General features: G+C 36.3%; 1 protein-coding gene across 1 annotated transcript in view; it reads right to left on the reverse strand.

Annotated features, from left to right (window-relative positions):
- GCSAML (germinal center associated signaling and motility like) overlaps positions 1 to 27,283 on the reverse strand; it is a 52,011-nt gene that overhangs the window by 19,828 nt on the left and 4,900 nt on the right. Inside the window, exons 2-3 of the mRNA XM_045803959.2 lie at positions 18,533 to 18,592; positions 9,465 to 9,514 (exon numbers count right to left, since the gene is read on the reverse strand). Coding sequence (XP_045659915.2) covers positions 9,465 to 9,514; positions 18,533 to 18,592 — 110 coding nt within the window. The remainder of the gene's footprint in view (positions 1 to 9,464; positions 9,515 to 18,532; positions 18,593 to 27,283) is intronic.

Consider the following 27,283-nt stretch of genomic DNA (forward strand, 5'->3'; position numbering starts at 1 on the left):
AAAAGACATCTGGAGTAGCCACCCATATATCAGACAAACTAGATTTTTAATCAAAGACTATAATAAGTTATGAAGAAAGACACTATATCACAATAAAGGGGTCTATCCAGCAAGAAGATCTCGCAAATGTAAATATGCCCCTAACTTGGGAGCAGCCAAATATATAAATCAATTAATAACAAATTATAAGAGACTCATTGATAATAATACAATCACAGCATGGACTTTAACACCCCACTCACAGCAATGGACAGATGATGGAGGCAAAAGATAAACGAAGAAACAAGATCTTTGAATGACACACTCAACCAGATGGACTTAAAAGATATATTCAGAACATTTCTTCCTAAAGCAGCAGAATGCACATCTTTTTATTATTATTATGTTATGTTAGTCACCATACAATTCAGAACATTTCTTCCGAAAGCAGCAGAATGCACACTCTTCTCAAGTGCACACAGAACATTCTCCAGAATAGATCACATACTGGGTCACAAATCAGGACTCAACCAGTACAAAAAGATTGAGATCATACCATACATATTTTCATACCACAATGCTAAGAAACTTGAAGTCAACTACAAGAAAAAATTTGGAAGGACCACAAATACATGGAGGTTAAAGAACATCCTAACAAAGAATGAATGGGTCTACCAAGAAATTGAAGAAGAATTTTAAAAGTATATGAAAGCAAATGAAAATGAAAACATGACAGTTCAAAACCTATGGGATGCGGCAAAGAGGGAAGTATTTAACAATATAGGCCTTTTTCAAGAAGCAAGAAAAGTCTCAAATATGAACCTAACCTTACACCTAAAGGAGCTGGAAAAATAACAGCAAATAAAGCCTAAAACCAGCAGGAGAAAGAACAGAGTAAAGATTAAAGCAGAAATCAGTGATATAGAAATAGAAAAACAAAAACAAAACAGAATAGATCAACAAAACTAGGAGCTGGTTCTTTGTTTTTGTTCTTGTTTTTTCTCATTTTTTAAACTTAAATTCAATTAGCTGGAGCTAGTTCGTTCAAAGAATTAACAAGATTGATAAACCCCTAGCCAGATTTATCAAAAAGAAAAGAGAAAGGACCCAAAAAATAAAATCATGAATGAAAGAAGAGACATCACAACCAACACCACAGAAATACAAACAATTATAAAAGAATATTATGAGCAATTATATCAACAAATTTTTAGGCAATCTGAAAGAAATGGATACATTTAAGAACTAGGAAGATCGGTAGGAGAAGAAAGGGATAAAGAAAGGGGGGTAATCAGAAGGGGGAATGAAGCATGAAAGACTATGGACTCTGGGAAACAAACTGAGGGCTTCAGAGGGGAGGGTGTGGGGGAATGGGATAGGCTGGTGATGGGTAGTGAGGAGGGCATGTATTGCATGGTGCACTGGGTGTTATACGCAACTAATGAATCATCGAACTTTACATCAAAAACCAGGGATGTACTGTATGGTGACTAATGTAATATAATAAAAAATATTATTATAATAAAAAATAAAAAATAAAAATTTGTTTCTAATTTTGAAAAAAAAAAGAAACAAACTACAAAACTGAAACAGGAAGAAATGGAAAATCTGAACAGACCCATAATGCTCAAAGAAATAGAATCAGTAATCAAAAAATCTCCCAAGAGTCAAGGGGCCAGATTATTTCATAGGGGAATTCTACAACCTTTGAAGAAGAATTAATACCTATTCTTCTGAAACTGTTCCAAAAAATAAAAATGGAAGAAAAACTTCCAAATTCATTCTATGAGGCCAGCATTACCTTGATCCCAAAATGGGACAAAGACCCCACTAAACAGAATTACAGACCAATATCCCTGATGAATATGGATGTAAAAATTTTCACCAAGATAATAGCTAATGGGATCAAACAGTACATTAAAAGGATTATCCACCAGGACCAAGTGGAATTTATTCCTGGCTGCAGGGGTGGTTCAACATCTGCAAATCAATGTGATACACCACACTGATAAAAGAAAGGATAAGAACATATGGTCCTTTCAATACAGGCAAAAAAAGCATTTGAGAAAACACAGCATCCTTTCATAATAAAAACCTTCAACAAGGTAAGGATAGAGGGAACATATCTCAACATTATAAAGGCTATAAACAAAAGACCCACAGTGAATATAATTCTCAATGGGGAAACCTGAGTGCTTTTTCCCTAAGGTCAGGAACATGACAGGATGTCCCCTCTCATCACTGTTGTTCAACGTAGTACTAGAAGTCCTAGCCTCAGCAATCAGATAACAAAAAGAATTAAAGGCATCCAAATTAGCAAAGAAGAGGTCAAACTTTCACTCTTTGGAGACAACCTGATACTTTATACAGAAAACCCAGAAGACTCCACTCCAAAACTTCTAGAACTGCTACAGAATTTCGGCAATGTCTCAGGATATAAAATGAACACAGAGAAGTCTATTGCATTTCTATACAACAACGAAGCAACAAATTGAAAAATCAAGGAATTGATCCCATTTATAATTGCTCCAAAAACCATAAGATGTCTCAGAATAAATCTAACAAAAGAGGCAAAAGATCTGTACTCTAGAAACTATAGAACACTTATGAAAGAAATTGAGGAAGACACAAAGAAATGGAACAACATTTCATGCTCATGGATTAGAGCAAATATTTTTAAGATGTCTATACTTCTCGAAGGAATCTACACATTGAATACAATCCCTATCAAAATAACAGCAGCATTTTTCACAGAGCTAGAATTAACAATTCTAAAACTTGTATGAAACCAGAAAAGACCCCAAATAGACAAAGCAATGTTGAAAAAGAAAACCAAAGTTGAAAGCATCACAATTCCAGGCTATTCAAGCCATATTACAATGTGTAATCAAGATAGTATGGTACTGACACAAAGCAGACACACAGATCAATGGAACAGAATAGAGACCCCAGAAATGGACCCTCAACTCTATCGTCAAATAATCTCCAGCAAAGTAGGACTGAATATCCAATGGAAAAAAAGTATCTTCAACAAATGATTTTGGGAAAATTGGACAGCCACATGCAGAAGAATGAAAACAGACTACCTTCTCACACTATACAGAAAAAACAAATTCAAAATGGATGGACATAAATGTGATACAGGAACACATCAAAATCCTAGAGGAGAACACAGGGAGCAACCTCCTCGACCTCAGGTGCAGCAACTTCTTCCTAGACACATTCCAAAGGCAAAGGAAACAAAGCAAAAATGAACTATTAGGACTTCATCCAGACAAAAAGCTTTTGCACAGCAAGGGAAACCATGAACAAAATTAAAAGGCAACCTATAGAATGGGAGAAGATATTTGCAAATGACATTATCAGATAAAGGGCTAGTATCTAAGATCTATAAAGAACCCATCAAACTCAGCACCCAAAAAACAAATATTCCAGTCAATAAATTGGCAGAAGACATGAGACATTTCTCCAAGGAAGACATACAAACAGCTAACAGACACATGAAAGGATGCTCAACATCACTCATCATCAGGGAAATACAAATCAAAACCACAATAAGATATCACCTCACACCTGTCAGAATGGCTAAAATTAACAGCTCAGAAAACCACAGATGTTGGTGAGGATGCAGAGAAAGGGTAACCCTCTTCAACTGTTGGTGGGAATGTAAGCTGGTGCAGCTACTCTGGAAAACAGTAGGGAGGCTCCTCAGAAAGTTAAAAATAGAATGACCCTAGGACCCAGCAATTGCACTACTAGGTATTTATCCAAAGGATACAAACATAGTGATTTGAAGGGGCGCATGCACCCCAATGTTTATAGCAGCAACATCCACAATAGCCAAAATATGGAAAGAGCCCAGATGTCCATCAACAAATGAATGGTTAAAGAAGATATGGTGTATATATACAATAGAATATTACTCAGCCAGCAAAAAGAATGAAATCTTGCTATTTGCAATGATGTGTATGGAACTATTATGCTAAGGGTATTAATGCTAAGCAGAATAAGACAGAGAAAGACAAATACCATTTGATTTCACTCATATGTGGAATTTAAGAAACAAAACAGAGGAACACAGGGGAAGGGAAGGAAAAATAAAATAAGATGAAAATAGAGAGGGAGACAAACCATAAGAGACTCTTAACTATAGGGAACAAATTGAGCGTTGCTGGAGGGGAAGTGGGTGGAGGAAAGGGGTAACTGGGTGATGGGTGTTAAGGAGGGCACTTGATGCAATGAGCACTGGGTGTTAAATGCAACTGATGAAGCACTAAATTCTACCCCGAAATTAAAATACACTATATGTTAACTAACTTGAATTTAAATAAAACAAAAAATTAATTAATTAAATTAATTAATTCCAATTAGTTAACATACAGTGTTCTATTTGTTTCAGGTGTACAATACAGTGATTCAACACTTCCATACAACACCTGGTGCTCATCACTCCTTACTCCCCAACTTCTCCTTTTAATTTCCCCTTTTGGACATTTTCACAAATTTAATTAAATGTCAAGTTTAATCACATTTATTATTGTGAATGAGGTCTGTTTACTTGACTAAAGTAATAGGACAGACATCTAACATGCCTTTTATTTTACATGAAGGAACACCAGCACAGCTGCATTAGTGTATTTCGGGGTTTTATCCATTTCTGTCTATCAAAATCTGCTTTGCAGGAATATTGATCATTTCATATATCCACAGGACACAGTAATGGTCTACTACATGGAGAACATAAAGCCAATCCAGGTGAACTGCAAGGAGCAGGTACCCTAGCCTACTTTAAATACACAGCATGTCTAAGGAAAATGAAAGTAGCAGCACCTCAGTGAAGTTTCAGGTGGTTTAGTAGTCTGAATTATTTCAGGGTAAACCCATCCAAATCAATTTGCATCTCTTTTTCCTGTAAAACAGCACAGTATTTGGGAATCTGTTAGAATTTGAGTAAGCCATATACCAGTTGGAGTTGAACCTGAAAAGAGATTCTTCTGTGGTAGAGAACTAAAAAAAAATCAAAATTTTATTCTTTAAAAATATGAATGAAGTGAATGAACTCTAGCAAGACTGATTAAAAAACAGATGGAAAGCACACACACACACACACGCATTCACACACACAGAAACAATGTTAGAAATGAGCAAGAAGGGGCGCCTGGGTGGCACAGCGGTTAAGCATCTGCCTTCGGCTCAGGGCGTGAGCCCGGCGTTATGGGATCGAGCCCCACATCAGGCTCCTCCGCTATGAGCCTGCTTCTTCCTCTCCCACTCCCCCTGCTTGTGTTCCCTCTCTCGCTGGCTGTCTCTATCTCTGTCGAATAAATTTTTTTAAAAAATCTTTAAAAAAAAAAAAGAAATGAGCAAGAAGGCACCACTATAGATCCTGAAGACTTTAAATACATGCAAGGATATAATGAATAATTTTAAGGTTTAATACTTTCAAATTTTAATTGAAAAGGACAAATTTAATGAGAAATGGAACTTGTGAAGCTGACAAGATGAAACAGAAAATGGTAATAGTCTGTAACTACAAAAGTGTTTTCATCTGTATGTTAAAAAATTTCTTAATAAATATCATCTCCCCTAGATAGCTTCACCAGAAAATTCTATGAAAGATTAGAAGAAGAAAGATTAATCAGACCCAAATTCCTCATGAAAGCAGAAAAAATCCAAGGCTGGTTCACTGAGGAGAACCAGCATTTTAGGTGTCCCCAAAACAGGGCAAGTCAGATATCAGAAAGGTGGCTGTGACCTAGGACACGAATAGTAAAGTGTAGAAGTCAAAGAAATGGAGAAAGGAACAATTTTAGGAGGGAGATGTTGAGCAATATTTGTAAGTGCTAGAGATAGGGTAATTGAAATTAAGATTGACAATTGTCCTTTAGAGTCCGTAGTTAATTTTGGCAGAAGCATTCTGCTTTTTTTTTTTTTAAACCCACAGTTAGGAATATATTTTCTACCATGCTTTAGTACAATCATATACACATACATACGATCAATATAATTGTCTCATATGACAGTTTAATGTGCAACACCTCATGATGCTTTTAAAATATATCATTCTATTTATGGATCTGATGACATTTGCTGAAATACATTTATTGCATGGCCCATGAAATGTGCTCAGTGAAACAGTAGTCAGAAGCAAACCACCATGAGCTGAGAGGTGATTAAGAAATGCGAAGTTCCGAATAATGAGACTACTCAATTCTTTCAATAAACCTGGCTGTAAGATGAGAAGACAGCAATAAGAAGTGAGTTTCTTCAAACTGAGGGCTTCAGAGGAGAGGGGGGTGGGAGAATGGGATAGACCGGTGATGGGTAGTAAGGAGGGCATGTATTGCATGGTGCACTAGGCGCTATACGCAACTAATGAATCATGGAACTTTACATCAGAAACCAGGGATGTACTGTATGGTGACTAACATAATATAATAAAAATATTAAAAAAAAAAAAAAGAAGTGAGTTTCTTTCAGATGTGTCTGTCCCCAGGGAACAAATAATGCTATTCATAATTGTTCATTCTGAGTAGTTATATTATTACTACACTTGGTTAGTATGTCAAAAAAAAAAAGTGAGTGCTACAGCAAAACAAAAAAAAGGAAAAGAAGAGAGAAGAGAAAAGGAAAGAAGGAAAGACAGGAAAGGAAAGGAAAGGAAAGGAGAGGAGAGGAGAGGAGAGGAGAGGAGAGGAGAGGAGAGGAGAGGAGAGGGGAAAGGAAAAGAAAAAAGAAAACACAGCTAATTTTTTTAAATGGCCTATTTAAAATGTTTATATAGAAGTTTAAATCAGCAGGATTTGGGTTAATTGCTTCCCATGGAAGTTTATAAAGTGTTGTTCAAAATAAATCATATATCATAGTTTAATTTTGCTTTTGTTTCCTTTGCCAGATAAGACATATCTTTTTTTTTTTCTACAGCTGATGTCAAAGAAATTACTGCCTATGTTTTCTTCCAGGAGTTTTATGGCTTCAGGTCTCACATTTAGGTCTTTAATTCATTTTGAGCTGTGTGTGTGTGTGTGTGTGTGTGTGTGTGTTGCAGAAAAGCGGTTCAATTTCATTCTTTTGCATGTTGCTGTTCAGGTTTCTGGAGACCATTTCACCATTTGTTGAAGAGACCATCTTTTCCCAATTGTTTATTCTCACCTCCTTTGTCATAGATTAATAGTTGTGGGTCCATTTCTGGTTTTTCTGTTCTGTTCTATTGATCTATGTGTCTATTTTTGTGCCAGCAGCACACTGTTTGCATTACTAGCCCTTTGTAGTACATACTGGAATCTGACATCGTGATATTTCTGGTTTTGTTCTTATTCACAACTGCTCCGCCTCTTCAGAGTCTTTTGTGGTTCCATACAAACGTCAGGATTATTTGTTCTAGTTCCATGAAAAATGTTGGCATGCTGATAGGGATTGCTTTGAATCTGTAGATTGCATTGGGTAGTGTGTACGTTCTAACAAATTGGTTCTTGCAATCCATAAACATGGAATGTCTTTCCATTTATTTGTGTTGTCTTCAACTTATTTCATCAATGTTTTATAGTTATCAGGGTACAGGTTTTTCACCTCCTTAGTTCAGTTTAATCCAAGGTATTTTATTCTTTTTGGTGCAATTGTAAATGGGAATTTTTTTTTTAATTTCTCTTTCCTGTACTTCATTATTTGTATAGAGAAATGTGACAGATTTCTGTATATTAATTTATTTTGTAATTTTATATACAATTATTCAATTTATATACAACATTCAATTATATAATTGAAATATCAGTTCCAGTAGTTTTTGGTGGAGTCTATAGGGTAACTATAAATAGTATTAAGTCATCTGCAAATGAAGGTTTTTCTTCCTCCTTACCACTTTGGATTCCTTCTATTTCTTTTTCTTGTTTGATTATTGTGGCTATGAATTCCAGTATGCTGTTGAATAAAAGTAGTAAGAGAAACTATTGGGACTACACCAAAATAAAAAGGTTTTGCAGAGCAAAGGTAACCAACAGCTGAACAAAAGGAAAACTACTCAACAGGAGAAGATATTTGCAATGATAGATCTGATAAGGAGTTAATATTCAAAATGTGGTAAGAACTTACACAACTCAACACCAGAAAGCTAAACAACCCAATTACGAAAATGGAAAAAGGACCCAAATAGACATGTTTGCAGAAAAGACATACAGATGGCCAATAGGCATGAAAAGATGCTCAACATCACTCATCATCAGGGAGCACTGGGTGTTATACACAGACAATGAATCATGGAACACTACATCAAAAATAATAACACACTGTATGGTGACTAACATATCATAATAAAAAATAATAAAAAATGGAAATACAAATTGAAACTACAATGACATATCTGTCAGAATGATTAAAATTAACACAAGAAACAAGAAATGTTGGTGAGGTAGTGGAGAAAAAGGAACCCTTGTGCACTGTTGGGGGGAAAGCAAACTGGTACAGCCACTCTGGAAAACAGTGTGGGGGTTCCTCAAGATTTAAAAACAGAACCACCCTAGAATCCAGCAATTGCACTACTGGGTATTTACCCCAAAATACAGAAACACAAACTCAAAGGAATATACACACCCCTGTGTTTACAGCAGCATTGCTTGCAATAGCCAAAATACAAGGAGCTCAAGAGTCCATTGACTGATGCAGGATAAAGATGATAGAGTATATATAAATATGCAACGGAACGTTATTCAGTAATAAAAAAAGAGTGAAATCTTGCCATTTGCAATGACATGAATGGAACTACATAGTATAATGCTAAGCAAAATAAGACAGTCAGAGAAAGACAAATCCATATGATTTCACTCATATGTGGAATTTAAGAAACAAAACACCAAACAAACTGATGGTTCCCAGAGGGGAGGTGGGCAGGGGGATAGGTGAAATAGGTGATGGGGCTTAAGGAGTGCACTTGTCATGAGCACGGAGTAATGTTTTGAACAGTTGAATCACCACATTGTACACCTGAAGCTAATATAACACTGTATGTTAACTATACTAGAATTAAAATAAAAACTTAATAAATAAAAAAATGTACAATTTACAAGAAAAAAAAAGAAGAAATTCAGGCTACCCAGGAAAGAATTAGAATATTTCTAATACGACAAATAGCTAAGAATCTGCCTTTTTTCTGTCTTTTTCTGTATTTTACATGTCATTTGGTTAACGTTCTATTGAGTTATTAGATTTTTAACAAGGTAAATAAATTACTACCGCTAACAAAAAAAATGAATAAAAAACTTGTAAAAACTCAACATTTTAAGGAAAATGAAATAAATCATATGTAGATTTTACTGTCATACAAAAAGTAATGAGATCAGTTTTGCTAGACAAAAAAAAAAAAAAGGACTAAGACATCCCTATAAGGACTCGAAGCTGTTTTTCCTTCAATCCTAACACAGCATCAGAACTAATTTAGATGTTTAAATTTACAGCTTCCCTTGTATGAAAAATATTATGAAGCAATTACTTACTTTTCTTATCTTGAACTTGATTTTGTCTCTCGAATGTAGTCATTTCCTGCCTACAGGAAAGAGATAATAACATGAGACTGCCCAGTCATGTGAAGCGGAAAACACACTGGAAAGAAAGGTTCATTGCTATCAACCTAATGTCGCTGGTACATTTACAATTCAAATGTTCATTAAAATTAAAAGCTTGCTTACTCTAGTTGTTTCTGAAAAACCAGTTGATAACACTGTGAGACTGATGGGTATGTTAATTAACGTGACGAGGAGGATTCTGTCACAAAGTATACATATATCAAATCACCACACACACTTAAAATATTTTAAAATTTTATTTGTCAATTATAACACAATAAAGCTGAAAAAAACCAAAAATCTAGGAAAAGAGGGGTGCCTGGGTGGCTCAGTCGGTTAAATGTCCAACTCTTGATTTCAACTCAGGTCATGATCTCAGGTTCATGAGATCGAGCCCCGCAGTGGGTTATGTGCTGGGCATGGGTCCTGCTTGGGATTCATTCTCTTCCTCTCCCTCCACCCCTCCACCCTTGCTCTCACACATGTGCACTCTCTCTTTCAAAAAAAATTTTTTAGGAAAAGAATAAGAAGCAGAAAATAAAATTCCATATTTTATGAAACTTAAGGAATTACTAGATTATCATACTATGTATAATACCAAATGTATGAAGAACAGATGTGCACTATAATAAAATTTGGAACAATTTATTTTTTTAAAGATTTTATTTATTTATTTGACAGAGAGAGTGTGTGCTCACAAGCAGGGGGAGCTGCAGAGGGAGAGGGAGAAGCAGGCTCCCTGCTGAGCAGGGAGCCCTAGTCAGAACTTGATCCCAGGACCCTGGGATAATGAGCTGAGCTGAAGGCGGACCTGAGATGAAGCCAGATGCTTAACTGGCTGAGCTACCCAGGCATCCCTAAAATTTGGAACAATTTAAAGGAGAATATTGAAAGCCAATTTATTTCTCTGCTGTCCTTGATGAGGAAGTCTATATCTTTAAAGGTAAATGAGAAGGTCCTAAAAATTCTGAACATGAATTTACAGTGACCAATATTATTAAGTGTGGGTTGTTGATGAGAGAAAATAGAGATTTTCTCTACAGGGACACACCACAACAGAGAGTGAGTGGTTAAGAGGGGATGGAGTAGCTAGCATGTCACCTTTTATTTCTCTGTGTCCCAGACTCCCAAGCTTGAAGGGAAACGTAGATACAGAATCTTGCAATGACCTGCCCACATCAAAGAGGGCAATATGCACAGAACAGAGATGTGTCCAGTGCAGAGGGGAAAGAGTATTTGGTGAGGAGGCAGTCTGAGACCACACAACAAAATCAAAGCCTGAATCTTAGCTTATTTCTTCTCTGTGTCCTCCCCAAACAGATACACAAAGGTACAAGCACACCATTTTATTTCACCTACTTCCATTCAAAGTACTAAGGACAAAGTTGTAAACATTACTAGATTAAAAATAATAATAATAATATACAAAGAAGAACAATGTATTAAAGGCAGGTATAATCATCAGTTAATAATTATTGTTAAAAAATTGTAATAAATGGAGAAAGAAAGTGGCCACCATAAAGCAAGAAGACAATGGAAAGGAATGATTAAAACAATATTAAAAGCATCAATAAGTATACAATCAATTCTTTTTTTTTTTAGTTTCAGAGGTAGAATTTAGTGATTCATCAGTTTCATACAATACCCAGTGCTCATTCCATCAAGTGCCTTCCTTAATGCCCATCACCCAATCACCCCTTCTCCCCACCCACTTCCTCTCCAGCAACCCTCAATTTGCTTCCTATCGTTAAGACTCTTATGATTTGCCTCCCTCTCTGTTTTTATCTTATTTTATTTTTCTTTTCTTTCCCCTACGTTCCTCTATTTTGTTTCATAAATTGCACATGAGTGAAATCAAATGGTATTTGTCTTTCTCTAACAGACTTATTTCACTTAGCATAATACCCTCTAGTTCCCTCCATGTCATTGCAAATGGCATTTCTAAAACAAGCCAGCAGCATGTAATGCATGCTTTAAGTGAACATTAAGTGATAGAAAATGAGAATGTAGTACGGTTATAGAAAGAATAGTAAAATGGAAAAAAATGATCTCATACACACAGTTGTTGATCTTGGAGACGAGAACCACATAAATGAAACAAAAGTATTGAAAGATGTAATAAGATACCTGAAATAAAGACTTCAACCTGAAAATGTATTTTATGGGGGAAAAAACCCACAAATCACATGGAATCTTGAGATATGTAATAGCTTCTGAACTTCAAGAATAAATAATAAATTCTAAAACATCCATGAGGAAAACACTTATTGTAATACTAATTCGTCAATGAGATGAGCTTAAGGTAGCCCAACCTTCCCACCTGAAGCCAAGCCCACAAAGTGGTGAGGAAAATAAGATGACGAGAAGAATTCTATGATTCTCCAAGAAATGAAAATGTGCTGTCAGGTACGTTAGTACCCAGGGAATATAAAACCTATGAGTTCTTTAAGGAAAAGGACAAATCAGAAGATGACTGTAAACTGCATTTGAATATTATAGAATGCAAAGTCATGTTACAAAGAAGTCGATGAATGATGAGTCTAACTTGCTCAGCCAGCTCTGTCACTGAGGGTCTGGCCATAAAATCCAAATCTGTCCAAATTCACATTGTGGATTATCACCGTCTACTACTGACGTCTATCTTAAATAGAATGAGATAGTTCTGGGTCGTGTGGCTAGCTGTAACTTCCAGACTGGAACTATCCCTAGATTTTCTTCCTTCCTTCCTTCCTTCCTTTCTTTCTTTCTTTCTTTCTTTCTTTCTTTCTTTCTTTCTTTCTTTCTTTCTTTCTTTCTTCCTTCCTTCCTTCCTTCCTTCCTTCCTTCCTTCCTTCCTTCCTCTTTCTTTCTTTCTTTCTTTCTTTCTTTCTTTCTTTCTTTCTTTCTTTCTTCTCTCTCTTCCTTCCTTCTTTTCTTTCTGTTCTTTTTTTCTCTCTTCTTCTTCTTCTTCGTTTTCTTCTTCTTCTTCTTCTTCATTACTATTTATTGACCTGTGTTATGGATTAAATGGTGTGCTACCCAAATTAATGCCCAGTACCTTGGAATGCAACTGTTTTTGGAGACAGGGCCTTTACAGAGGGAATTAAATTAAAATGTGGTTGCTGAGGTGAGACTTCATCTAATTTGAGTGTTGTCCTTATAAGAGGAAATTTGGACACAGACAGGCATAGAGTGAAGATGATATGAAGACACAGGGAGAAGACAGGCCTATAAGCTAAGGTGAGAGGCTTCAGAAGAGACCCACTCTGCCAGCACTTTGATCTTGGACTTAGGGCCTCCAGAATTACCAGAAAATAAATTTCTGTTAAATCTTCCAGTCTGCGGTACTTTGTTATGGCAACCCAAGCAAACCAATGAAGCTTTATATGTAGAAATTAATAAGGCAATATTAAGTGTTAATATGATAATCACCCTTATCCTCTTTGTTTCCTGAAAGGGAGTTGCCTGCCATTCCCCCATCTAGATTGACCCTTCCACCACATGCATCTTCATACATGTTAGAAGATAAAGACAAACAAATTGCCCTTCTCTCATTTCAGAACAAAGATGGACAGGAGATGACATGATAAAGACAAAACCACAAACACCAGCAACTCTTATGAAATGTTACTTACTGAAATACTTAGAATCAATATGAAGCAAAGAAAAAAACAGCATTAACTCAAATGAAATAGTAGCAGATTAATTTCTCTCAGACAGAAACAAAAAGTAAGAAAAATAAGGACACAGAATATCTGAAATACATAATTAATCAGCTTTCTCTAATAGATAAATTTCAAATTATGATCCTTAAAAAATTATCATTGGAATCTTCAAAGCCTATGAGGTATAATAGACATAAGTCTAGCTTACACTTATTAAATGCTGGTTCCATCCAGACATGGGCTAATGTCTGAACATTAATCTTTAAAATGTTACTTTTACAACCACAATCTAACGTTGCAGTATTTTTAATTTTAAGACTATTTTCCATACAAAGAAACAATAATTTAAAGAAAATAAGTAATATAAAGTGATGCACAATACATGACAATGAACTTTGATAAAACCCACAAGCAGATACTGATAATAATGCAATAAAATCAGAACTTATTATTAAAAAAATAAAACAATGTTTGGAATTAAAAACAATCAAGTTCAAGAAAACATAAAAAGCAAAGTAACAAAATATTGGGCAATAATATTATTTCCTTTAACAACACATGGGATACAGAGCTAATGGAATACTACTCAGCCATCAAGAAGAATGTAATCTTGCCATTTGCAACAATGTGGATGGAACTAGAGGGTATTATGCTAAGCAAAATATGTCAGTCAGAGAAAGACAAATACCATATGATTTCACTCATATGTGGAATTTAATAAACAAAATAGAGGAACATGGGGCAGGGAAAGAAAAATAAAATAAGATAAAAACAGAGAGAAAGGCAAACCATAAGAGACTCTTAACTATACGGAAAAAATCGAGAGTTGCTGGAGGGGAGGTGGGTGGGGGGAAGGAGTAATTGGGGGATGGTCATTAAGGAGGGCACTTGAACTAATGAGCACTGGGTGTTGTATGAAACTGATGAATCAGTAAATTCTACCTCTGAAACTAACAGAAAAAAAAAGAAAGAAGGAAAGAAAGAAAGAGAACTGATTGTACTTATTGTTGCTTTTAATGTTTTAATCTCTAAAGATTTTATCATTCCTTTCCATTGTTTTCCTGCTTTATGCTACCCACTTTCTTTCTCCATTTATTTATTAATTTATTATATATTATTATTTATTTATTATTTTTAACAATAATTATTAATAGATGATTACATCTATCTGCCTTTAATATGTTTTCTGCTTTGTATGTTATTATTTTTTAATCTAGTTCCTGTTTACAACTTTGTCCTTAGTACTTTGAGTGGGAGTAAGTGAGATAAAATTTTTAATGTTATAGAGCTATGCTACAACCCAGCCATTGCACTACTAGGCATTTACCCCAAGGGTGCAAACATAGTGATTTGAAGGGGCACATGCACCCCAATGTTTATAGCAGCAATGTCCACAATAGCCAAAATATGGAGAGTCCAGATGTCCATTGACAGAAGAACAAATAAAGAAGAGGTGAGATATAGTGGAATACGACTCAGCCGTAAAAAAGAATGAAATCTTATTATTTGCAACAACATGGGTGGAACAAGAATGTATTATGCTAAGTGAAATAAATCAACCAGAGAAAGACAAATACCTTATGATTTCAATCGTATGCAGAATTTAAGAAACAAAACAAAGGATCATAGGGGAGGGGAAGGAAAAAATAAAATAAGACAAAATCAGAGAGGGAGACAAACCATAAGAGACTCTTAACTATAGGAAACAAACAGGGTTGCTGGAGGGGAGGTGGGTGGAGGTATGGGGTAATTGGGGGATGGACGTTAGGAGGGCACTTGATGTAATGAGCAGTGGGTGTTATATGCAAGTGATGAATCACTAAACTCTACCTCTGAAACTAATACACAATATGCTAATTAAATTGAATTTAAATAAAAAATTAAAAGAAAAAATATTGGAGAAAAAGTTATATTTTACATGCCCCCATTTTTATTTTTTTATTTTTTTTTAAGATTTTATTTATTTATTTGACAGAGATAGAGACAGACAGTGAGAGAGGGAACACAAGCAGGGGGAGTGGGGGAGGAAGAAGCAGGCTCATAGCGGAGGAGCCTGATGTGGGGCTCGATCCCATAACGCCGGGATCATGCCCTGAGCCGAAGGCAGACGCTTAACTGCTGTGCCACCCAGGCGCCCCTACATGCCCCCATTTTTAAACAAGAAAAAATTGAAAACACAAATATTAAGTTTTGAATTCAAAGCAATTAGAATAGCAACAATGAAAAAAAAAACTAAGGATAGCAAAAATAAGAACCTAATGAAGATAAAAGCAATGACACAGTGACATCCTGGAAAAAAGCAAAACAGAAGTCAGATCAGTGGTTGCCAGAGGTTGTCAGTGAGGGGAAGGGTGATAAAAATATTCCATATCTTGATTGAGATGGTGGTCACATGACTGTATGTTTTTCTAAACTTATCAAACAATTTACCTAAAAAAGGATGAATTTTACTGTGCTATACCTCTAGAAACCTAAACTTTAAAAAGCTAAATGACTTGGAAGAGCTCATACTATACCTTTGGTAAATATGTTTAAAATTATGAATTAAATGATAATATTCTAGTGAAAATGAAATAACCAAAATGGACTCAGGAAGATGTAGAGAATGGAACTTTAAAAGAACATCATCTGGCCAAATTAGCCAAAATGAAACTGAATTTAGTTCTAGCCCATATAAGTCTTTTTTAAAGATTTTATTTATTTATTTGACAGAGATAGAGACAGCCAGCGAGAGAGGGAACACAAGCAGGGGGAGTGGGAGAGGAAGAAGCAGGCTCATAGCGGAGGAGCCTGATGTGGGGCTCGATCCCATAACGCCGGGATCACGCCCTGAGCCGAAGGCAGACGCTTAACCCCTGTGCCACCCAGGTGCCCCTAGCCCATATAAGTCTTATATAATATATTTGATTGCAATTGTCTCAGGTAGTCAGAACAGTTGAGTTCTTCCTTACCAAACTGACTGGTTAAAGTTCTGTGAGTCCCACTCATAAAATTTGCAGCCACTGCAGAAAACAGCATGGAGTTTCCTCAAAAAGTTAAAAATGGATCTACTCTATGATCCAGCACTTGCACTACTAGGTATCTACCCAAAGGATACAAAAACACTAATTCAAATGGATAAATGCATCCCGCTTTATAGCACCATTATCAATAATAGCCAAACTATGGAAAAGAGACCAAATGTCCCTAGACTCATGAATGGATAAAGATGTGGTGTATATATACACAGTGGAATATTACTCAGCCATCAAATAAAATGAAATCTTGCCATTTGCAGTGGTGTGGATGGAACTAGAGGGTATTATGCTAAGTGAAATAAGTCAGTCAGAGAAAGACACATACCATTTGATTTCAGTCATATGTAGAACTTAAGAAAGAAACAGCGGTGCCTGGATGGCTCAGTCACTTAAGTGTCCAACTCTTGATTTCATCTTAGGTCATGATCTCAGGGTCATGAGATCAGCCCCAGGTCAGGCTCTGTGCTGTTCATGGACCCTGCTTTGGATTCTCTCTCTTTCCCCCTCTGCCCCTCCCCCTTGCTCATGCTCTCTCTTGCTCTAAAAAAAATAAAAATAAAATAAATAAAATAAAATAAAAATTGTTTAAAAAGAAACAAGACAAACAATCAAAGGGGAAAAAAAGAGAGAGAGAAAGGCCAAACAACAAACAGACTCTTACCCTACAGAGAACAAACTCATGGTCCCCAGAGGCAAAGTGTGAGGGGACATGGGGGAAACAGGTGATGGGGAATAAGGAGTGCACTTATGATGAGCACTGGGTGTTGTATGTTAAGTGTTGAATCACTAAGTTGTATTCCTGAAATTAATATAATACTGCATGTTAACTTCACTGGAATTTAAATAAAACTTTAAAAATTGTTTGGATAGGAAGACACCCTGGAGACATTTAATATCTCCTCATTTAGTTACTGTCTGTTTGTAATAAAGACTTGATTGTATTTGACAATGTCAACACTTCAGTTCCTTTAAAGGGAAGATTTGGAGAACATCAGCTAGCACAGATCTCATTTTAGACACAAGAAAGCAAAAGCCAAGTTTAAAAGACTTTATGTTGTACAGGACTGGTTTGTGGCAGCCTGAGAAAAGGAACTTGGGTCAATCACATCACCTCTTCAGGCACACACTGTAAAGGGGAGTTAGTTACAATGATGGCATAGCCACCCCACTGTCTACCTTTTCCTTTGTGCCGACGTAAGTGAAATACTCAGGTAGTGGCTGATTCCTGCAAACATCATTTCATATCAGCAATAAATATGGGCCTTCCCTTCAATCCCTCACCCTTTCACACTTAGAGAGGAAGGAGCCATCTCAGATAAAAACCCAGATCTTGAGATAATATGATTAGGAAAGAGGTTGAGTGCAAAGATATGGAAACCCCACAGTCAGCAAACAAGGCAGGGTTTATCAAAGCTGGGGTAAGATAATCAGTGTCCAGATAGCTGTTGTTTTTCCACTCTTTTTTTTTTCCTTTTTTCCATTGAGTGTATCATAAAGGTTGAGCAACAGATAGGCAAGTCAAGCAGTTGTCAGAGCCTCAAAGACCACATGGTCTATAAAGGAAGATGGATTACAAAAAGCTAAACTAATATAACGTTACTAGGTGATAGAAAGGCAGAGTGGGCAGTGCAGAAAATCCATGCAGTGTGGAAGCAATGTTCCCACGTTGTGTAGTCTGGGATGTTTTCTGGAGGAGAGTGTGAAAGCCAGAATTTCCAGGAAGAGATGCTATGAGGCACAAGCATGGAAAATAAAAACCATGAGTGCTAAAAGAGCCTTGTGCACTAGGGCACTGAGTTCAGGCTGAGCTTGGTGGCTTAAAGAACATGAAATAACAGCAGAATTCCTGGAAGATGATGGCTGAGGGTGGAGGGTTGGGAATGAAATCAGAGAGGTATGCAGGGGTGAGTCCTTATAGGATTGTAGTCCCCAGTGAAGAGTTTGGATTTTATTCTGGAAGCAACAGAGAACAATTTAAGGCTCTCAAGAGAAAGGCATGATGAGAGTTAAATTTTCCAAAGACTATTCTAAGTGTGAGGAATAAGTTGGGGGTGGAAATAACCAAACTAAAATTAGCATCCTTTGTTTCAGCTCTATGTTTGTACATGTGCTTTATATAATCATGAAAGAATGAAATATGTGCACTAATACCCCATTTCTTTTGTTTACAGCCTCCAACTAACCTTCTACCAAGTCTTGGAGGCAATCACCAAAGAATTCTTTGATTGTAGCTCTATGAGGTCTAAAGTAAGATGTTAGCTCTTATGAGACAGAGTCTCAGTCCCTAGTGAGACAGGTACATCTCAAAGAAAAATGCTCTGATACACTGTGCGCTTACCGTTTTCTTTCCACATTGTGGTTTACCTTCTTGAGCTTCTTTTGATTGTTTCTCAGGCAACTAGATGGAAACACATAGAAAAGAGACTCTTATTTTCCCTCGAAAGTTTTCATCCCCTTTTCTTTCTTTCCTTACCAATAAGACAAAGCCTGTTTTTCCTTTTTGACAAGCCTCTCTGTCCTTTAGAACTGGCAGGCAGTCACAAATACAGAAACAGGTCAGAAATTAACCACAGAGCCCAGGCGTACACTGGGTTGGAATATCTATAGTCCGACCTCTCCAGAAGAGGTGGGAGGGACCAAGAATAGAGAAAGATCTTAACAAAAGGAAGGTGTGGCTTCTCCAGTGAGCCCAGAGGAGACCATCAGCTCCCGAGCATCCATCCCGGTGAAATACTTGCACCATTAACTTTGGCCTTCTGAGCCAGAGCAAGATTCTCCAAACCCTGCTGTTTGGCCATCCCTGCACATATAGGACACTATGATCCACACCTACATTCAGAGAAGTTTGTTGTGCATGTTACTCTTGGTGTTTTCCCAACAATTATCATCTTCCTTATAAGAAGCAAGCAAGCACTGAGTGATAGAATTGAGGCTAGAGAAATCAGTGACTTTCATGGTTACACAAGAGTGAGATACAGACCCAAACCCGTGATTGAGTTAATCAAATTGGTCACTATACTGGTTATCCAAACAGTATTTCTTTGAATGGTCTTTTTCTTTTATTATCACATCCCCAACACTTGTCTATTCTCCCACTTCTACATAGGGCTGCATGCAAAATATCCCAGACTATGAGCCTCGCTCTTGCTCACTGTCAATATTTGAAGGAGACATTTCCCCAGTGTTGATGTTTAAAAGTTCAAGAATACAGTTAGATATTAACATATGGGGCCAGTAAGCAAAGAATAGAATTTGTTGAATACCAAGTAAATCAAATTTGAGAAAGAAGGGCCCTTTTTGGATATGTGTTCTGATGTAGCGATTTCTGGATAATATTCACAAATGATTAAATTTGGATGTAATGATTACTTCATAGCATAGATTGCAAATCAGGCAAAAGTTAATTTCAGTGTTCCACGTGTTCTCTTGTGTTTCTCTAGAGTCCAATTTCCTCAATACTCCATTTTTCTAAACTGATCAATGAAAAAAGATTCTGCTAAAATATTTCTCCTTGAGGTTATTGATTCACTGACTTTCCCTTCTCATGGATGTTTGCATTTTAAAGTTAAAAACAGGAACATAAAATCCTTAACATTAGCAGAAACCTAATGGGAATCCCATGCCATTACTACTGAACATAAATGGACACTAAATTCTGCTGTACATGAAGTAATTTTTTCATCAAGCAGAATTCAGATAATGTCAGGCCATAAGTGATATACAAAGATTTGTTGACTGAATTAATATATCATCTTATACTCTATCGTTAAGACAATAGACATTAAGTGAATCTTAAAAATGTATCTTGGTCAGGGGCGCCTGGGTAGCGCAGTCATTAAGCGTCTGCCTTTGGCTCAGGGCGTGATCCTGGAGTTCTGGGATCAAGTCCCACATCGGGCTCCTCGGCTGAGACCCTGCTTCTTCCTCTCCCTCTCCCCTGCTGTGTTCCCTCTCTCGCTGGCTGTCTCTCTGTCACATAAATAAATAAAATCTTTAAAAAAAATGTATCTTGGTCAAAGTGTTGAGATCATGGGTGATTTTTCCTGATTTTCTGTTTGTTTGTTTTCAATTCATTTTTTTTAACTTCTCAAATATTTGGAATTAATTTAAGACATCATAACTCCACAAAGGAAATCTAAATACCAAAAAATCAACAGTTTACATTCTATTTCTTTACCAAGCAATAAAATTGAAAATCAACAATGAAATACCTAAAAATGTACATATGTCTAGACATTAATATAAGTAATCCTTATCTTAAAGAAGGGGATATAAAGAAAATTCCTAAAACACTAATGATAGTGAAAGTCACAGAAGACAATTTCTAGGATATGGAAAAGGGAAATGTGAAGAAAATGAGTTGTTTTCACAAGAAAACACAAAGGATTGAAAATGACAAAGTAAGTAGATATTTCAAGGTATCTGCTTGGGTATAACTTTCAAGGAAAGTTATGAGCAGAAATGAATGTGAGAACCAAATATTAGAAAAGAGTAATATTGGCAAGATGGGCAAAAATCTGGCAGGATCATTTAAGTAAAAAGAAAAGGGGAACGAAACTAACATCAAAACAAATTTCAGAGTAAGTACTACAGAGATACAAAGCAAGTAACATGAACAGTTATATAATAAACGTGATGACTTGAATATCTGAGAAAAACAAAATGCAAAAATTGTCTCTTGAGCATCATCCATATCTCAAAATAGTCTAGCCAACGTTTCCATATAAGCTTTACCAAACTTCATGTGACAAATATATCCTCTTATAAAAGATGTTCCAGAAATGGAAAAACAGAAAATGATGTCAAATCCATTTAATGAGATTAGAAGACTCTTCATTCCAAAATTAAATAATGGGAGAAAATAATTGTAGGTCCAATTTACTCACGAAAATAGATACAATAATCCTCAATAAAATAGGAATTAACTAATTCTAAAAGTTCAGTAAAAACAACACACACATGACAATTGAGTGGGTTTTATCCCAGAAACTAAAGGATAAGTCATCAACAAAAAACCCTATTGCTATGATTTACCACCTTAGGGGTCTAAGAGAAAAATTACAAGTTTATCGTAATAGTTTCAGAAAAATGCATTTGATGGTATCTAGTCCCATTAACAATCAAAATTAAACAATAAACCTTGTTATAAGATGATATTCCTTACTGTGATAAGGTCAATATACCAAAAACATACAGCGAACTTAATGAACAATTCAGAAAAAAAATCTAAGATCATTTACAAGACAAGGACATCCAAGAATATTGAGAGTTTTAAACATAATAATGACATAAAACAAGAAACAAGGTATTAGTTGTAAGATGAAAAAGGAGAGAAAATCTTTAACTTTATAGATGATATGTTAACTATGTAGAAAGCTCGGTAAACTTATAAAGCATTAAAAGAAATGAGGTCAGCAAGGCTGGTAGATATACAATAATCTTACAAAATTTAGTAGCATTTCACGATAGCAGGCTAGAAAATAAAACACTCCCTAAACTGACTGTTGTAAGTGGCTTTTAGAAATCAACCTAACAATGCAAGAAAGACAAAAATTATCACTCTACATTTTAGCATGAGGGGAGACTTGAGTAAATGCCATATAAATAATTGTTTTTATTGAATAATGTGTTTGCATAAACATAACATTTTTCCCTCAAATTGATCTGCATAGTCAGTGTCATCCCAATCAAAATCCAAGCTTGTCCTTTTGATAAAACCAACAAATTCAGTGTTAAGTAAATGTGGGAAGAGAAAGTCCACAAAGAGCTAAATCAGTCTTGAAACAAAGAACGAAGAAGGCATGTCCTGGAAACTGTTAACAGGAAATGTTAACGTCCATTCCACATTCTTTCTGGTCAAAGAGGAAAGCAAAGCGATAGCTAGCTACCTTTCTCTGACTCAGAGCCAGTATTCAGGCTGCAAATTAGGTGCTATCCAAAGTGCCCAGAGGCCTTTTGTGGATCTTCCTCTGACAATCAGGCTCAGAGGTGGGAAGTTTTCTGCATCTACATTCTGGTGTCCATTCTCCAACCTTGCAGACATTGCTGGTGGTAAATTCTTGAATGTGGAATCACTCAAAAAGCCTCCTGGGCAGCAGTAGCTCCTTGGGTCAATTCTGTCGGGTGAGGGTATCTTTACAAGAGCCCAGCCTCAAACCCACACCTTCAGCCATTCCAATGATTTTGTAAGCACATAATTCTCTCTATTGAAACCCATCTTACTTTTTAAAAAAATCTGCCATGGTTAATATCTCCTGTGCTAAGCCTCTATGACGTCATAGAGGATGACAACACACCAGATACCAAATGATGCTACAAAGTCATAATAATAAAAACAGTATGCTGCTAGTAAAGGCAAACAAAAAACAGGTCAATATAAAGATATTGAGTACAAAGAAACATATCTATCTATATGTAGATATTTGATATGTAATAAAAAAGTAACCATAATTCAATGGGAAAAGAGTGAATGTTTTAACAGATGAAGTTGAAAAATCTGACTCACTATTTGGAGAGGGAAAAAAAAGCAAAACCCCTACTTCATGCTATATTCAGTGGGGAATAAAGATCTAAATAAGAAAGTCAGAGAAAATTTAGAGAAATAGCTTTGTCATATAACAGTGGAAGAAAATATAGGAGCCTTCACAAGAGAATGAAGACCCAAAGAAGTGACCAGAGCCAGAAGCTTTCATACCTTTTAGACAAACAATACATTTGTGAAGAATTGGCAAGGCAGAGGGATTTGCACTAGAGAGAGTAAATGGTGAATTAACAAGGTTTGTTTTTACAGCCTTCTCAACCCTAAATTCCCTGTCTCTGGTGATGAGGATGTCTCCTCTCCTTCTGGTACAGGAAGAAAACCCTTTATGTGAGAGATTTAGCTCCTGCTTCCAAGGAAGAAGGGTGAGGGGTTAGGGAGATCAGAGTGACCTTTCTGCTTCTGCCATTTTCTCAAACTCCTTCAGTGTAAGACATTCAGTATGACTGATTTCTGAGCATTGATTTTGTATCCCGCCACATTACTGAATTGCTCTATAACTTCTAGTAGTTTGAGGGGTAGAGTCTTTTGGGTTTTCCAAATAGAGTATCATGTCATCTGCAAAGAGAGACAGTTTGACTTCTTTACCGATTCGGATACCTTTTATCCCTTTTTGTTGTCTGACTGCTGTTGCAAGGACTTCTAGTACTATGTTGAATAATAATGGCGAGAGTGGGCATCCTTGCCGTGTTCCTGATCTTAAGGGAAAGGCTTTCAGCTTTTCCCCATTGAGAATGATATTCGCTGTAGGCTTTTCATAGATGGTTTTTATGAAATTGAGGAATGTACCCTCTATCCCTACACTCTGAAGTGTTTTAATTAGGAAAGGATGCTGTATTTTGTCAAATGCTTTTTCTGCAAGTGAGAGGATCATATGGTTCTTGACTCTTTTCTTGTTGATATGATCTATTACAAAGATCAATTTGCATGGTGCACTGGGTGTTATAGCGCAAACAATGAATCATGGAACATTACATCAAAAACTAAGGATATACTGTATGGTGACTAACATAACATAATAAAAATTATTATAAAAAAAGATATTCGGTATGACAAGTTGCCATATTTTGGGGTAGTGCATCCTGAAATCCATCAACGGATATATTGAAAGAATAATTCCTGCATTCTGCATGTAATGTGTGTAACAGCTATAGGTTTCTAGAAGACGGAACACTCCCCATTATTCATTTAATGTTGAACTCCATAGATGAGCAACAGTTAGAATGCTTTGTTTCATCCCCTTAATCCCCTTTGAGAACCATAGAAGGTCCTGGACACAGCATGGGCTCACTTAACATGGAAAAGAGTCCTATAGAAGACCTCTCTCAAGTAAGTAGAGAAGACCAGTGGGTTTTGGAGTCTTGTTTGGTTCATGTCTAATGATATAACGTACCTTTTCTTACTGTGAAACTACAATCCTTTAACCTTAATTTCAAAACTTACAAAAATTAGAATAACAATGTCTCCTTTATAATATCATTGGGAAGAGTAAGGCCAACATGCTTGGCACCCTTCAATAGCTTCACAAACGTTGTTTCCCTTCCCCATTAATTCCATTGGACGAGAATGACTGAGAATAAAATCTGGAGAGCCTTTGGTACAAGTCCTGTGGCTCTTTTGTTGCATGGCTGACCCCACAGGGGAACTGGGTAATGGTTGGGTCTGGAGACAGTGAAACACTTTATCATAGAAAGTGAAAGTGACTCATGATATAGAGTGAGTGTCTATTTCTTATCCATTCTGTTTCTTCCATCTGGTACACTTGCTGAGGATCTGACAGCCAAGGAGGAAATTGGGAATTTCCCAACTCAGTATCTCCTCACATAAAATCCATCCCTGCTCTCCCTCCATATGTGTACAGTATATTCCAAGATTCTCTAATGATGGAGAGCTCTCTGGGAGATACCAGGAGTAACTTTAAATTTCATTTGGGGAAATACTCTTAGCCTTCTCTTACACCACATCTGTGATCTAAATGACTGACAAACATCAAGACAAATCATTGGAAATGATGTTACTTTTACTGAACCTTTTTTTTTTTTATTTTGGTTGTTCCTGCCAAATTTCAGCTCTTTACCATCTATTGCTTGGTATATTTTAAATTTCTTAGCTTGTCCATTTTTGTCTGCCATTCCATCTAATGCACAGAGGACAAACATTTCTCCCTAAAATATGAGCCACATTACATCTTTCTGCAATTCACAAATATCCATTGAATCACCAGTTCCTATGGGCCTTTGAAGACTGCATCATCAAATGCCTAACCTCATTTCGAACTTCTTTACCCATTGGCTCTATTCTTGAACCATATGCTTGTTATTGACAGCTATTGTCATTCCTGAACCACCAGATACTTCAAACTCATACATTTTCACATCTTGTCCCTTCAGTTAGGAAAAGTCTTTTCTGACTTTCATTAGCTTGTTAAACATTTGCAGCACAAACCATGCAGCCATTCCTCAAGTGTGACCTTCCTTCTGGCCATTCCAAATCAGAATTGAATTCATTCTTTCCTCTCATTTCTATAGCACATTCTTTGTGTTTCTACCTAAAATACATTAACTTCCTTTTTTTTCTTGCCCTTCAAATATTTTATTTATTTGAGAGAGAGAGAAAGAGACAGAGCATGACAAAGTGCAGAGGAAGAGGAAGAGAGAAAGGATCCCAAGTAGAATCTGTGCTGAGCCCAAAGCCCAATCCAAGGCTCAATTTCAGGACCCTGAGATCAGGACCTGAGCCAAAGAAACCAAGCCTTGGACACTTACCTGACTGAGCCATCCAGGTGCCCCGTGGCTTTCCCTTTAATCTCACTACATCTTTCAAAGAAGTTTTAAATTTTTGCTTGTCTCAATTACATATTTTTTTATGGGTGATGGGCATTAACACATTAACTTCTCCCCTATCTGTAAAAGAGACTATGGCGGTATAGTGGAAATGACACATGACCTGACATCAGAAATTTTACCTTCATACTCACTTTACAGTAGTTTACATATTATATTAAATCATCATCCCATAAACCCTGAAAAAAAAGGAAGACAGAAATTACACTATAACTTCATCATTTAATAGCAAAGACCTTGACAAGTTTTCATCTTCTCTTAGCTATGTCATCTCTCTTAAGCTTAAGCTACAGCATAGTGATTAAGTGCAGTGTATCAAAAGAATCAAAATCAAGATCTTAAAGACCTATCTGCACACCCATGTTCATTGTAGGATTATTTACTAATAGCCAAGATATGGAAACAACCCAAATGTCTCTCCGTAGATAACTGGATAAAGAAAATGTGACATATACATACAGTGAAATGTTCATCAGCCATTAAAAAAGAAGGAAATACTACCATTTGCAACTACGTGAATGAACCTTAAGGATATTGTGCTTAAATGAGATAATCCAGTAACAGAAGAACAAATACTGAATTACCTCACTTATGTGTGGAATTGAATATAGTCAAACTCTTAGAAGTGGAAAATGGAGTGACAGCTGCCAGGGGCCAGGGAGCTTTTGCCTAATATATACCAAGTTTGTTATGTTGCATGAATAGTTTCCCAAGATCTGTTGTACAACATAGTGCCTATAATTTAGAATACTGTGCACTTCAAAATATGTTAAAAGGATAGATTTCATGTTAAGTGTTCTTCACACACACACACACACACACACAAGAACACAAGGAAATTGAAAGTAAGGGATGTGTTTAGTACCTTGATTGTGGTGATGCTATCACAAGAGTTCACATATGTCCAAACTCAACAAAATGTACACTTTAACTACGAGCAAATTTTTTGTCTGCCAATTATACCTCAATAAAACTTAGAGGGGGAAAAAAACTCAAGATAACCATCTGTGGGATGTGGAGTGGCCAACTAGTGAACCAACTCATTTCATTAACCTCATGTACTCCTGTCATTTTTGTCTCACTACACACATGCTCAGACCCTTCTCGGGGTCTTTACATATGGTCTTTTGTCTAGAAGCTAATTCTACAGATCTTTGCCTAACCTGCTCATTCTTAATTATGCAGGTCTCTCCTCAGAAGTCAGGTCTCCATAGCATCACACCCTTCCTTCTCCTGGATTTCAGCCATAGTACTTATGACCAACTGAATTACATGATTTATATAACTGTTTGCAATCCCTTCATCCTACTAGAATAAGTTCCATGAGGTGGAATCTTTCCATCTTGTTCTCAATCATATCTACAGTGCATTGAATGAGGTTTCTTGAGAACCACCTAATTCCTGGGAGTGGTTCATTGAAACAAAATATATAGCTTAAGAACCTGAAAACAAGGCCAACTTCAGAGCACTGTAAGTAGTTAAATATCAGCTAATACTGAGTAATCCTACCATGTTCTTGCTAACATAAAAGCATTGTTTCATTTTATCTTCACAAAATCTAGGATCTGGCAATATTCATATCCTTACTTTGGGCATGGGAATATAGAATCAGAGAAACCAAGGAATGTATTCAGTACTATAGGAAAAGCAGGATGAGATTTCCCAGGCGAACTTTTATTGGAAACCATCTGTTTCCCTTTTATCTAAT

This window comes from Ursus americanus, chromosome 5, assembly GCF_024610735.1.
Source record: "Ursus americanus isolate L20-20 chromosome 5, mUrsAme1.1.p, whole genome shotgun sequence".
Classification (NCBI taxonomy): Eukaryota; Metazoa; Chordata; class Mammalia; order Carnivora; family Ursidae; genus Ursus; species Ursus americanus.